This window comes from Oncorhynchus masou, chromosome 1 (genome assembly GCF_036934945.1).
Source record: "Oncorhynchus masou masou isolate Uvic2021 chromosome 1, UVic_Omas_1.1, whole genome shotgun sequence".
Taxonomy (NCBI): Eukaryota; Metazoa; Chordata; class Actinopteri; order Salmoniformes; family Salmonidae; genus Oncorhynchus; species Oncorhynchus masou.
In genome coordinates this window covers 690139-704688 of record NC_088212.1, presented here as the reverse complement: position 1 = coordinate 704688, position 14550 = coordinate 690139, and the positions used below count along the sequence as shown (strand labels likewise).

Here is a 14550-nt window from a genome sequence, read left to right as displayed (position 1 = left end):
TATGCAGATTGGAGGGGTCAACAAGGGACAACAAAATGACTGGTAGTGTTGAGGATGTATGCAGATTTGGTCAACAAGGTGACTGGTAGTGTTGAGGATGTATGCAGATTGGAGGGGTCAACAAGGTGACTGGTAGTGTTGAGGATGTATGCAGATTGGAGGGGTCAACAAGGTGACTGGTAGTGTTGAGGATGTATGCAGATTGGAGGGGTCAACAAGGTGACTGGTAGTGTTGAGGATGTATGCAGATTGGAGGGGTCAACAAGGTGACTGGTAGTGTTTCAGGATGTATGCAGATTGGGTCAACAAGGTGACTGGTAGTGTTGAGGATGTATGCAGATTGGAGGGGTCAACAAGGTGACTGGTAGTGTTTCAGGATGTATGCAGATTGGAGGGGTCAACAAGGTGACTGGTAGTGTTGAGGATGTATGCAGATTGGAGGGGTCAACAAGGTGACTGGTAGTGTTTCAGGATGTATGCAGATTGGAGGGGTCAACAAGGTGACTGGTGTTGTTGAGGATGTATGCAGATTGGAGGGGTCAACAAGGTGACTGGTGGTGTTGATGATGTATGCAGATTGGAGGGGTCAACAAGGTGACTGGTAGTGTTGAGGATGTATGCAGATTGGAGGGGTCAACAAGGTGACTGGTAGTGTTGAGGATGTATGCAGATTGGAGGGGTCAACAAGGTGACTGGTAGTGTTGAGGATGTATGCAGATTGGAGGGGTCAACAAGGTGACTGGTAGTGTTTCAGGATGTATGCAGATTGGAGGGGTCAACAAGGTGACTGGTGGTGTTGAGGATGTATGCAGATTGGAGGGGTCAACAAGGTGACTGGTAGTGTTTCAGGATGTATGCAGATTGGAGGGGTCAACAAGGTGACTGGTAGTGTTGAGGATGTATGCAGATTGGAGGGGTCAACAAGGTGACTGGTAGTGTTGAGGATGTATGCAGATTGGAGGGGTCAACAAGGTGACTGGTGTTGTTGAGGATGTATGCAGATTGGAGGGGTCAACAAGGTGACTGGTAGTGTTGAGGATGTATGCAGATTGGAGGGGTCAACAAGGTGACTGGTAGTGTTGAGGATGTATGCAGATTGGAGGGGTCAACAATGTGACTGGTAGTGTTGAGGATGTATGCAGATTGGAGGGGTCAACAATGTGACTGGTAGTGTTGAGGATGTATGCAGATTGGGTCAACAAGGTGACTGGTGGTGTTGAGGATGTATGCAGATTGGAGGGGGTCAACAAGGTGACTGGTAGTGTTTCAGGATGTATGCAGATTGGAGGGGTCAACAAGGTGACTGGTATTGTTGATGATGTATGCAGATGGGAGGGGTCAACAAGGTGACTGGTAGTGTTGAGGATGTATGCAGATTGGAGGGGTCAACAAGGTGACTGGTAGTGTTTCAGGATGTATGCAGATTGGAGGGGTCAACAAGGTGACTGGTAGTGTTGAGGATGTATGCAGATTGGACGGGTCAACAAGGTGACTGGTAGTGTTGAGGATGTATGCAGATTGGAGGGGTCAACAAGGTGACTGGTGGTGTTGAGGATGTATGCAGATTGGGTCAACAAGGTGACTGGTAGTGTTGAGGATGTATGCAGATTGGAGGGGTCAACAAGGTGACTGGTAGTGTTTCAGGATGTATGCAGATTGGAGGGGTCAACAAGGTGACTGGTGTTGTTGAGGATGTATGCAGATTGGAGGGGTCAACAAGGTGACTGGTGGTGTTGATGATGTATGCAGATTGGAGGGGTCAACAAGGTGACTGGTAGTGTTGATGATGTATGCAGATTGGAGGGGTCAACAAGGTGACTGGTAGTGTTGAGGATGTATGCAGATTGGAGGGGTCAACAAGGTGACTGGTAGTGTTGAGGATGTATGCAGATTGGAGGGGTCAACAAGGTGACTGGTGTTGTTGAGGATGTATGCAGATTGGGTCAACAAGGTGACTGGTGGTGTTGATGATGTATGCAGATTGGAGGGGTCAACAAGGTGACTGGTAGTGTTTCAGGATGTATGCAGATTGGAGGGGTCAACAAGGTGACTGGTAGTGTTTCAGGATGTATGCAGATTGGAGGGGTCAACAAGGTGACTGGTAGTGTTGAGGATGTATGCAGATTGGAGGGGTCAACAATGTGACTGGTAGTGTTGAGGATGTATGCAGATTGGAGGGGTCAACAAGGTGACTGGTAGTGTTGAGGATGTATGCAGATTGGAGGGGTCAACAAGGTGACTGGTAGTGTTTCAGGATGTATGCAGATTGGAGGGGTCAACAAGGTGACTGGTAGTGTTGAGGATGTATGCAGATTGGAGGGGTCAACAAGGTGACTGGTAGTGTTGAGGATGTATGCAGATTGGAGGGGTCAACAAGGTGACTGGTAGTGTTCAGGATGTATGCAGATTGAAGGTGTCAACAAGGTGACTGGTAGTGTTGAGGATGTATGCAGATTGGAGGGGTCAACAAGGTGACTGGTAGTGTTGAGGATGTATGCAGATTGGAGGGGGTCAACAATGTGACTGGTGTTGTTGAGGATGTATGCAGATTGGAGGGGTCAACAAGGTGACTGGTAGTGTTGAGGATGTATGCAGATTGGAGGGGTCAACAAGGTGACTGGTGTTGTTGAGGATGTATGCAGATTGGAGGGGTCAACAAGGTGACTGGTAGTGTTTCAGGATGTATGCAGATTGGAGGGGTCAACAAGGTGACTGGTAGTGTTTCAGGATGTATGCAGATTGGAGGGGTCAACAAGGTGACTGGTAGTGTTGAGGATGTATGCAGATTGGAGGGGTCAACAATGTGACTGGTAGTGTTGAGGATGTATGCAGATTGGAGGGGTCAACAAGGTGACTGGTAGTGTTGAGGATGTATGCAGATTGGAGGGGTCAACAAGGTGACTGGTAGTGTTTCAGGATGTATGCAGATTGGAGGGGTCAACAAGGTGACTGGTAGTGTTTCATGATGTATGCAGATTGGGTCAACAATGTGACTGGTAGTGTTCAGGATGTATGCAGATTGGAGGGGTCAACAAGGTGACTGGTAGTGTTTCAGGATGTATGCAGATTGGAGGGGTCAACAAGGTGACTGGTAGTGTTTCAGGATGTATGCAGATTGGAGGGGTCAACAAGGTGACTGGTAGTGTTGAGGATGTATGCAGATTGGAGGGGTCAACAAGGTGACTGCTGGTGTTGAGGATGTATGCAGATTGGAGGGGTCAACAAGGTGACTGGTAGTGTTGAGGATGTATGCAGATTGGAGGGGTCAACAAGGTGACTGGTAGTGTTCAGGATGTATGCAGATTGGAGGGGTCAACAAGGTGACTGGTAGTGTTGAGGATGTATGCAGATTGGAGGGGTCAACAAGGTGACTGGTGGTGTTGATGATGTATGCAGATTGGAGGGGTCAACAAGGTGACTGGTAGTGTTGAGGATGTATGCAGATTGGAGGGGTCAACAAGGTGACTGGTAGTGTTGAGGATGTATGCAGATTGGAGGGGTCAACAAGGTGACTGGTAGTGTTGAGGATGTATGCAGATTGGAGGGGTCAACAAGGTGACTGGTGGTGTTGATGATGTATGCAGATTGGAGGGGTCAACAAGGTGACTAGGTAGTGTTGAGGATGTATGCAGATTGGAGGGGTCAACAAGGTGACTGGTAGTGTTGAGGATGTATGCAGATTGGAGGGGTCAACAAGGTGACTGGTAGTGTTGAGGATGTATGCAGATTGGAGGGGTCAACAAGGTGACTGGTGTTGTTGAGGATGTATGCAGATTGGGTCAACAAGGTGACTGGTGGTGTTGATGATGTATGCAGATTGGAGGGGTCAACAAGGTGACTGGTAGTGTTTCAGGATGTATGCAGATTGGAGGGGTCAACAAGGTGACTGGTAGTGTTTCAGGATGTATGCAGATTGGAGGGGTCAACAAGGTGACTGGTAGTGTTGAGGATGTATGCAGATTGGAGGGGTCAACAATGTGACTGGTAGTGTTGAGGATGTATGCAGATTGGAGGGGTCAACAAGGTGACTGGTAGTGTTGAGGATGTATGCAGATTGGAGGGGTCAACAAGGTGACTGGTAGTGTTGAGGATGTATGCAGATTGGAGGGGTCAACAATGTGACTGGTAGTGTTGAGGATGTATGCAGATTGGAGGGGTCAACAAGGTGACTGGTAGTGTTTCAGGATGTATGCAGATTGGAGGGGTCAACAAGGTGACTGGTAGTGTTGAGGATGTATGCAGATTGGAGGGGTCAACAAGGTGACTGGTAGTGTTTCAGGATGTATGCAGATTGGAGGGGGTCAACAAGGTGACTGGTAGTGTTTCAGGATGTATGCAGATTGGGTCAACAAGGTGACTGCTGGTGTTGAGGATGTATGCAGATTGGAGGGGTCAACAAGGTGACTGGTAGTGTTTCAGGATGTATGCAGATTGGGTCAACAAGGTGACTGCTGGTGTTGAGGATGTATGCAGATTGGAGGGGTCAACAAGGTGACTGGTAGTGTTGAGGATGTATGCAGATTGGAGGGGTCAACAAGGTGACTGGTATTGTTTCAGGATGTATGCAGATTGGAGGGGGTCAACAAGGTGACTGGTAGTGTTGAGGATGTATGCAGATTGGAGGGGTCAACAATGTGACTGGTAGTGTTGAGGATGTATGCAGATTGGAGGGGTCAACAAGGTGACTGGTAGTGTTTCAGGATGTATGCAGATTGGAGGGGGTCAACAAGGTGACTGGTGTTGTTGATGATGTATGCAGATTGGAGGGGTCAACAAGGTGACTGGTAGTGTTTCAGGATGTATGCAGATTGGAGGGGTCAACAAGGTGACTGGTAGTGTTGAGGATGTATGCAGATTGGAGGGGTCAACAAGGTGACTGGTAGTGTTTCAGGATGTATGCAGATTGGGTCAACAAGGTGACTGGTAGTGTTGAGGATGTATGCAGATTGGAGGGGTCAACAAGGTGACTGGTAGTGTTTCAGGATGTATGCAGATTGGAGGGGTCAACAAGGTGACTGGTGTTGTTGAGGATGTATGCAGATTGGAGGGGTCAACAAGGTGACTGGTAGTGTTGAGGATGTATGCAGATTGGAGGGGTCAACAATGTGACTGATAGTGTTGAGGATGTATGCAGATTGGAGGGGTCAACAAGGTGACTGGTAGTGTTGAGGATGTATGCAGATTGGAGGGGTCAACAAGGTGACTGGTAGTGTTTCAGGATGTATGCAGATTGGAGGGGGTCAACAAGGTGACTGGTGGTGTTGAGGATGTATGCAGATTGGAAGGGGTCAACAAGGTGACTGGTGGTGTTGAGGATGTATGCAGATTGGAGGGGTCAACAAGGTGACTGGTAGTGTTGAGGATGTATGCAGATTGGAGGGGTCAACAATGTGACTGGTAGTGTTGAGGATGTATGCAGATTGGAGGGGTCAACAAGGTGACTGGTAGTGTTGAGGATGTATGCAGATTGGAGGGGTCAACAAGGTGACTGGTAGTGTTCAGGATGTATGCAGATTGGAGGGGTCAACAAGGTGACTGGTAGTGTTGAGGATGTATGCAGATTGGAGGGGTCAACAAGGTGACTGGTAGTGTTGAGGATGTATGCAGATTGGAGGGGTCAACAAGGTGACTGGTAGTGTTCAGGATGTATGCAGATTGGAGGGGTCAACAAGGTGACTGGTGGTGTTGAGGATGTATGCAGATTGGAGGGGTCAACAAGGTGACTGGTGGTGTTGAGGATGTATGCAGATTGGAGGGGTCAACAAGGTGACTGGTAGTGTTGATGATGTATGCAGATTGGAGGGGTCAACAAGGTGACTGGTAGTGTTGAGGATGTATGCAGATTGGAGGGGTCAACAAGGTGACTGGTGTTGTTGAGGATGTATGCAGATTGGAGGGGTCAACAAGGTGACTGGTAGTGTTGAGGATGTATGCAGATTGGAGGGGTCAACAAGGTGACTGGTAGTGTTGATGATGTATGCAGATTGGGTCAACAAGGTGACTGGTGGTGTTGAGGATGTATGCAGATTGGAGGGGTCAACAAGGTGACTGGTGGTGTTGAGGATGTATGCAGATTGGAGGGGTAAACAAGGTGACTGGTAGTGTTGAGGATGTATGCAGATTGGAGGGGTCAACAAGGTGACTGGTAGTGTTGAGGATGTATGCAGATTGGAGGGGTCAACAAGGTGACTGGTAGTGTTGAGGATGTATGCAGATTGGAGGGGTCAACAAGGTGACTGGTAGTGTTGAGGATGTATGCAGATTGGAGGGGTCAACAAGGTGACTGGTGGTGTTGATGATGTATGCAGATTGGAGGGGTCAACAAGGTGACTGGTAGTGTTTCAGGATGTATGCAGATTGGAGGGGTCAACAAGGTGACTGGTGGTGTTGAGGATGTATGCAGATTGGGTCAACAAGGTGACTGGTGGTGTTGAGGATGTATGCAGATTGGAGGGGTCAACAAGGTGACTGGTAGTGTTGAGGATGTATGCAGATTGGAGGGGTCAACAAGGTGACTGGTAGTGTTTCAGGATGTATGCAGATTGGAGGGGTCAACAAGGTGACTGGTGGTGTTGAGGATGTATGCAGATTGGGTCAACAAGGTGACTGGTGGTGTTGAGGATGTATGCAGATTGGAGGGGTCAACAAGGTGACTGGTAGTGTTGAGGATGTATGCAGATTGGAGGGGTCAACAAGGTGACTGGTGGTGTTTCAGGATGTATGCAGATTGGGGGGGTCAACAAGGTGACTGGTGTTGTTGAGGATGTATGCAGATTGGAGGGGTCAACAAGGTGACTGGTAGTGTTGAGGATGTATGCAGATTGGAGGGGTCAACAATGTGACTGGTAGTGTTGAGTATGTATGCAGATTGGAGGGGTCAACAAGGTGACTGGTAGTGTTGAGGATGTATGCAGATTGGAGGGGTCAACAAGGTGACTGCTGGTGTTGAGGATGTATGCAGATTGGAGGGGTCAACAAGGTGACTGGTGTTGTTGAGGATGTATGCAGATTGGAGGGGATCAACAAGGTGACTGGTAGTGTTGAGGATGTATGCAGATTGGAGGGGTCAACAAGGTGACTGCTGGTGTTGAGGATGTATGCAGATTGGAGGGGTCAACAAGGTGACTGGTAGTGTTTCAGGATGTATGCAGATTGGAGGGGTCAACAAGGTGACTGGTGGTGTTGAGGATGTATGCAGATTGGAGGGGTCAACAAGGTGACTGGTAGTGTTTCAGGATGTATGCAGATTGGAGGGGTCAACAAGGTGACTGGTAGTGTTGAGGATGTATGCAGATTGGAGGGGTCAACAAGGTGACTGGTAGTGTTGAGGATGTATGCAGATTGGAGGGGTCAACAAGGTGACTGGTGTTGTTGAGGATGTATGCAGATTGGAGGGGTCAACAAGGTGACTGGTAGTGTTGAGGATGTATGCAGATTGGAGGGGTCAACAAGGTGACTGGTAGTGTTGAGGATGTATGCAGATTGGAGGGGTCAACAATGTGACTGGTAGTGTTGAGGATGTATGCAGATTGGAGGGGTCAACAATGTGACTGGTAGTGTTGAGGATGTATGCAGATTGGGTCAACAAGGTGACTGGTGGTGTTGAGGATGTATGCAGATTGGAGGGGGTCAACAAGGTGACTGGTAGTGTTTCAGGATGTATGCAGATTGGAGGGGTCAACAAGGTGACTGGTATTGTTGATGATGTATGCAGATTGGAGGGGTCAACAAGGTGACTGGTAGTGTTGAGGATGTATGCAGATTGGAGGGGTCAACAAGGTGGCTGGTAGTGTTTCAGGATGTATGCAGATTGGAGGGGTCAACAAGGTGACTGGTAGTGTTGAGGATGTATGCAGATTGGAGGGGTCAACAAGGTGACTGGTAGTGTTGAGGATGTATGCAGATTGGAGGGGTCAACAAGGTGACTGGTAGTGTTGAGGATGTATGCAGATTGGGTCAACAAGGTGACTGGTAGTGTTGAGGATGTATGCAGATTGGAGGGGTCAACAAGGTGACTGGTAGTGTTTCAGGATGTATGCAGATTGGAGGGGTCAACAAGGTGACTGGTAGTGTTGAGGATGTATGCAGATTGGAGGGGTCAACAAGGTGACTGGTAGTGTTTCAGGATGTATGCAGATTGGAGGGGTCAACAAGGTGACTGGTAGTGTTGAGGATGTATGCAGATTGGAGGGGTCAACAAGGTGACTGGTAGTGTTGAGGATGTATGCAGATTGGAGGGGTCAACAAGGTGACTGGTAGTGTTGAGGATGTATGCAGATTGGGTCAACAAGGTGACTGGTAGTGTTGAGGATGTATGCAGATTGGAGGGGTCAACAAGGTGACTGGTAGTGTTTCAGGATGTATGCAGATTGGAGGGGTCAACAAGGTGACTGGTAGTGTTGAGGATGTATGCAGATTGGAGGGGTCAACAAGGTGACTGGTAGTGTTGAGGATGTATGCAGATTGGAGGGGTCAACAAGGTGACTGGTAGTGTTTCAGAATGTATGCAGATTGGAGGGGTCAACAAGGTGACTGGTAGTGTTGAGGATGTATGCAGATTGGAGGGGTCAACAAGGTGACTGGTAGTGTTGAGGATGTATGCAGATTGGAGGGGTCAACAAGGTGACTGGTAGTGTTGAGGATGTATGCAGATTGGAGGGGTCAACAAGGTGACTGGTGGTGTTGAGGATGTATGCAGATTGGAGGGGTCAACAAGGTGACTGGTAGTGTTTCAGGATGTATGCAGATTGGAGGGGGTCAACAAGGTGACTGGTGTTGTTGATGATGTATGCAGATTGGAGGGGTGAACAAGGTGACTGGTAGTGTTTCAGGATGTATGCAGATTGGAGGGGGTCAACAAGGTGACTGGTAGTGTTGAGGATGTATGCAGATTGGGTCAACAAGGTGACTGGTAGTGTTTCAGGATGTATGCAGATTGGAGGGGGTCAACAAGGTGACTGGTGGTGTTGAGGATGTATGCAGATTGGAGGGGTCAACAAGGTGACTGGTAGTGTTGAGGATGGATGCAGATTGGAGGGGTCAACAAGGTGACTGGTAGTGTTTCAGGATGTATGCAGATTGGAGGGGGTCAACAAGGTGACTGGTGTTGTTGATGATGTATGCAGATTGGAGGGGTGAACAAGGTAACTGGTAGTGTTTCAGGATGTATGCAGATTGGAGGGGGTCAACAAGGTGACTGGTAGTGTTGAGGATGTATGCAGATTGGGTCAACAAGGTGACTGGTAGTGTTTCAGGATGTATGCAGATTGGAGGGGGTCAACAAGGTGACTGGTGGTGTTGAGGATGTATGCAGATTGGAGGGGTCAACAAGGTGACTGGTCGTGTTGAGGATGGATGCAGATTGGGTCAACAAGGTGACTGGTAGTGTTTCAGGATGTATGCAGATTGGAGGGGTCAACAAGGTGACTGGTAGTGTTGAGGATGTATGCAGATTGGGTCAACAAGGTGACTGGTAGTGTTGAGGATGTATGCAGATTGGAGGGGTCAACAAGGTGACTGGTGTTGTTGATGATGTATGCAGATTGGAGGGGTCAACAAGGTGACTGGTAGTGTTTCAGGATGTATGCAGATTGGGTCAACAAGGTGACTGGTAGTGTTGAGGATGTATGCAGATTGGAGGGGTCAACAAGGTGACTGGTAGTGTTGAGGATGTATGCAGATTGGAGGGGTCAACAAGGTGACTGGTAGTGTTGAGGATGTATGCAGATTGGAGGGGTCAACAAGGTGACTGGTAGTGTTGAGGATGTATGCAGATTGGAGGGGTCAACAAGGTGACTGGTAGTGTTGAGGATGTATGCAGATTGGAGGGGTCAACAAGGTGACTGGTAGTGTTGAGGATGTATGCAGATTGGTGGGGTCAACAAGGTGACTGGTAGTGTTTCAGGATGTATGCAGATTGGGTCAACAAGGTGACTGGTAGTGTTGAGGATGTATGCAGATTGGAGGGGTCAACAAGGTGACTGGTAGTGTTGAGGATGTATGCAGATTGGAGGGGTCAACAAGGTGACTGGTAGTGTTTCAGGATGTATGCAGATTGGGTCAACAAGGTGACTGGTGGTGTTGAGGATGTATGCAGATTGGAGGGGTCAACAAGGTGACTGGTGGTGTTGAGGATGTATGCAGATTGGAGGGGTCAACAAGGTGACTGGTGTTGTTGATGATGTATGCAGATTTGAGGGGTCCACAAGGTGACTGGTAGTGTTGAGGATGTATGCAGATTGGAGGGGTCAACAAGGTGACTGGTAGTGTTGAGGATGTATGCAGATTGGGTCAACAAGGTGACTGGTAGTGTTGAGGATGTATGCAGATTGGGTCAACAAGGTGACTGGTGGTGTTGAGGATGTATGCCTTGATGATCTTTTCAAGAGATTTAATCAAGAGAGAGGTCATAGTGACAGGTCTGTAATCATTTGATGCAGATGGCTGAGAGGTTTTTGGGACAGGTACAACAATAGATTGTTTGAAATGTATCGAGGGACCGCTGACAGAGAGAGCTGAAGACTCCTCTCAGCTGAACAGTGTTTCAAGACACGACCACTGATGTTATCAGGCCCCGGGCTCTTTCGTGCTACAACGCTTTTGAACACTCGTTGTACGACTTCCTCATTGATGATAAGCGCGCTCTTGGTTGCCATGACGTCCTCCTCAAGACAGGCCAGGGGAGCGGGGGCGACCCCTGCGGGTGAAAAACTTGTTTAGTTCATTGGCTGTAGAGGGGCCACCCTCTCGTCCAGGCAGGGATCGATATGTTGCCTCCCTTTGAAGTGGGCGTTTGCCATATTCTTAATTCCCAACCAGACAGACAAAGAGCCTCCCTGTAACATTATCTGTTACACCTTATCCTGTACTGGAGAGTGTCCCTGTGACATTGTCTGTTACACCTTATCCTGTACTGGAGAGTCTCCCTGTAACATTATCTGTTACACCTTATCCTGTACTGGAGAGTCTCCCTGTAACATTATCTGTTACACCTTATCCTGTACTGGAGAGTCTCCCTGTAACATTATCTGTTACACCTTATCCTGTACTGGAGTGTCTCACTGTAACATTGTCTGTTACACCTTATCCTGTACTGGAGAGTCTCCCTGTAACATTATCTGTTTTTTTATTTACTTTAAGTTTACCTTTATTTAACTTGGCAAGTCAGTTAAGAACAAATTCTTATTTTCAATGACGGCCTAGGAACAGTGGGTTAACTGCCTGTAACATTGTCTGTTACACCTTATCCTGTACTGGAGAGTCACCCTGTAACATCTGTTACACCTTATCCTGTACTGGAGAGTCTCCCTGTAACATTATCTGTCACACCTTATCCTGTACTGGAGAGTGTCACTGTAACAGTATCTGTTACACCTTATCCTGTACTGGAGAGTCTCCCTGTAAAATTATCTGTTACACCTTATGCTGTACTGGAGAGTCTCCCTGTAACATTATCTGTCACACCTTATCCTGTACTGGAGAGTGTCACTGTAACAGTATCTGTTACACCTTATCCTGTACTGGAGAGTCTCCCTGTAACATTATCTGTTACACCTTATCCTGTACTGGAGAGTCTCCCTGTAACATTATCTGTCACACCTTATCCTGTACTGGAGAGTGTCACTGTAACAGTATCTGTTACACCTTATCCTGTACTGGAGAGTCTCCCTGTAACATTATCTGTTACACCTTATCCTGTACTGGAGAGTCTCCCTGTAACAGTATCTGTTACACCTTATCCTGTACTGGAGAGTCTGTCTGTAACATTATCTGTTACACCTTATCCTGTACTGGAGAGTCTCCCTGTAACATTGTCTGTTACACCCTCTCCTGTACTGGAGAGTCTCCCTGTGACATTATCTGTTACACCTTATCCTGTACTGGAGAGTCTCCCTGTAACATTATCTGTTACACCTTATCCTGTACTGGAGAGTCTCCCTGTGACATTGTCTGTTACACCTTGTCCTGTACTGGAGAGTCTCTCTGTAACATTGTCTGTTACACCTTGTCCTAGTATAGAAGTATCTCCCTGTGACATTATCTGTTACACCAGCTGCTGTACTGGAGAGTATCCCTGTAACATTATCTATTACACCGTATCCTGTACTTGAGAGTCTCCCTGTAACATTATCTGTTACACCTTATCCTGTACTGGAGAATCTCCCTCTGACATGATCTGTTACACCTGCTGCTGTACTGGAGAGTCTCCCTGTAACATTATCTGTTTCACCTTATCCTGTACTGGAGAGTCTGTCTGTAACATTATCTGTTACACCTTATCCTGTACTGGAGAGTCTCCCTGTGACATTATCTGTTACACCTGCTCCTGTACTGGAGAGTCTCCCTGTAACATTATCTGTTACACCTTATCCTGTACTGGAGAGTCTGTCTGTAACATTATCTGTTACACCGTATCCTGTACTTGAGAGTCTCCCTGTAACATGATCTGTTACACCTTATCCTAGTACTGGAGATTCTCCCTGTAACATTATCTGTTAAACCTTATCCTGTACTGGAGAGTCTCCCTGTAACATTATCTGTTTTTTTATTTATTTTAATTTTACCTTTATTTAACTTTGCAAGTCAGTTAAGAGCAAATTCTTATTTTCAATGACGGCCTAGGAACAGTGGGTTAACTGCCTGTGACATTATCTGTTACACCCTCTCATGTACTGGAGAGTCTGTCTGTAACATTGTTTACAACAAATCCTTCATGGATTTAAACCACAGCATCTTTGACTGACTGACAGCTAATGTTGCATCTCGCTCTGCACGGACACCCACAGACACACAAGACATCTGCTCCAGCAGGTAGACTTCTCACAGTACAGTGAAGGTGACAGGAGTCGTGGTAACAAGGGTGTGTGTGTGTGTGTGTTCCAGCCAGGGCATTGCAGGGACAGTGAACACGACGGGTGATGACCAGAAGAAGCTGGACATCCTCTCTAATGACCTGGTCATTAATATGCTGAGGTCTTCATACGGAACCTGCTGCATGGTGTCAGAGGAGAACGAACATGCCATCATCACACCCAAGGAAAAGAGGGTATCTTTTGATCTTCTCTCTAATTGTTAAGATACAAGTTTGGAAGACTATACTCTTTCTCAGTTAATCTTTCATCGATTCCTCACATTCACTCTCCTTGCCTCTTCTAAAGGCCATTGAGGTTCCTTGGACCTTCTTCTCAAACACAGGTGACGAGGAGGCAAAAAGATGGGATTTGAGGAGTCGCAGAGAGACGAATTGATAAAGAGACATAAAAATGTGCTAGAAGCCACCAGTACAGTCCCTAACAGCCTTCGAACACGCATTTAATGACCCTGGTGGGAAGTCATGTAATTTAATAAACCTGGTTGGAACTCATGTAATTTAATGACCTTGGTGGGAAGTCATGTAATTTAATGACCCTGATGGGAAGTCATGTAATTTAATGACACAGATGGAAATCATGTAATTTAATGACCCTGGTGGGAAGTCATGTAATATTAGTGTAGCAATATACATGTCCCCCTACCTCTACCCTCAGTTGACCCCCCTGGTCTCTCCTCCAGGGTAAATACGTGGTGTGTTTTGACTCCCCTGGTCTCTTCTCCAGGGTAAATACGTGTTGTTTTTTGACTCCCCTTGTCTCTCCTCCAGGGTAAATACGTGGTGTGTTTTGACACCCTGGTCTCTCCTCCAGGGTAAATACGTGGTGTGTTTTGATTCCCCTGGTCTCTCCTCCAGGGTAAATACGTGGTGTGTTTTGACTCCCCTGGTCTCTCCTCCAGGGTAAATACGTGGTGTGTTTTGACTCCCCTGGTCTCTCCTCCAGGGTAAATATGTGGTGTGTTTTGACTCCCCTTGTCTCTCCTCCAGGGTAAATATGTGGTGTGTTTTGATCCTCTGGTCTCTCCTCCAGGGTAAATACGTGGTGTGTTTTGACTCCCCTTGTCTCTCCTCTAGGGTCAATACGTGGTGTGTTTTGACTCCCCTGGTCTCTCCTCCAGGGTAAATATGTGGTGTGTTTTGATCCTCTGGTCTCTCCTCCAGGGTAAATACGTGGTGTGTTTTGATCCTCTGGTCTCTCCTCCAGGGTAAATACGTGGTGTGTTTTGACTCCCCTTGTCTCTCCTCCAGGGTAAATACGTGGTGTGTTTTGACTCCCCTGGTCTCTCCTCCAGGGTAAATACTTGGTGTGTTTTGATTCCCCTGGTCTCTCCTCCACGGTAAATACGTGGTGAGTTTTGACTCCCCTGGTCTCTCCTCCAGGGTAAATACGTGGTGTGTTTTGACTCCCCTGGTCTCTCCTCCAGGGTAAATACGTGGTGTGTTTTGACTCCCCTTGTCTCTCCTCCAATTGTAAATACGTGGTGTGTTTTGATCCTCTGGTCTCTCCTCCAGGGTAAATACGTGGTGTGTTTTGATCCTCTGGTCTCTCCTCCAGGGTAAATACGTGGTGTGTTTTGACTCCCCTTGTCTCTCCTCCAGGGTCAATACGTGGTGTGTTTTCACTCCCCTGGTCTCTTCTCCAGGGTAAATACGTGGTGTGTTTTAACTCCCCTGGTCTC

General features: G+C 47.4%; 1 protein-coding gene across 1 annotated transcript in view; it reads left to right on the top strand.

The window, feature by feature from the left end:
• The window catches only part of LOC135544201 (fructose-1,6-bisphosphatase isozyme 2-like), a 47292-nt gene that overhangs the window by 14415 nt on the left and 18327 nt on the right, over window positions 1-14550 (top strand). Inside the window, exon 2 of the mRNA XM_064971681.1 lies at window positions 12883-13045. Coding sequence (XP_064827753.1) covers window positions 12883-13045 — 163 coding nt within the window. The remainder of the gene's footprint in view (window positions 1-12882; window positions 13046-14550) is intronic.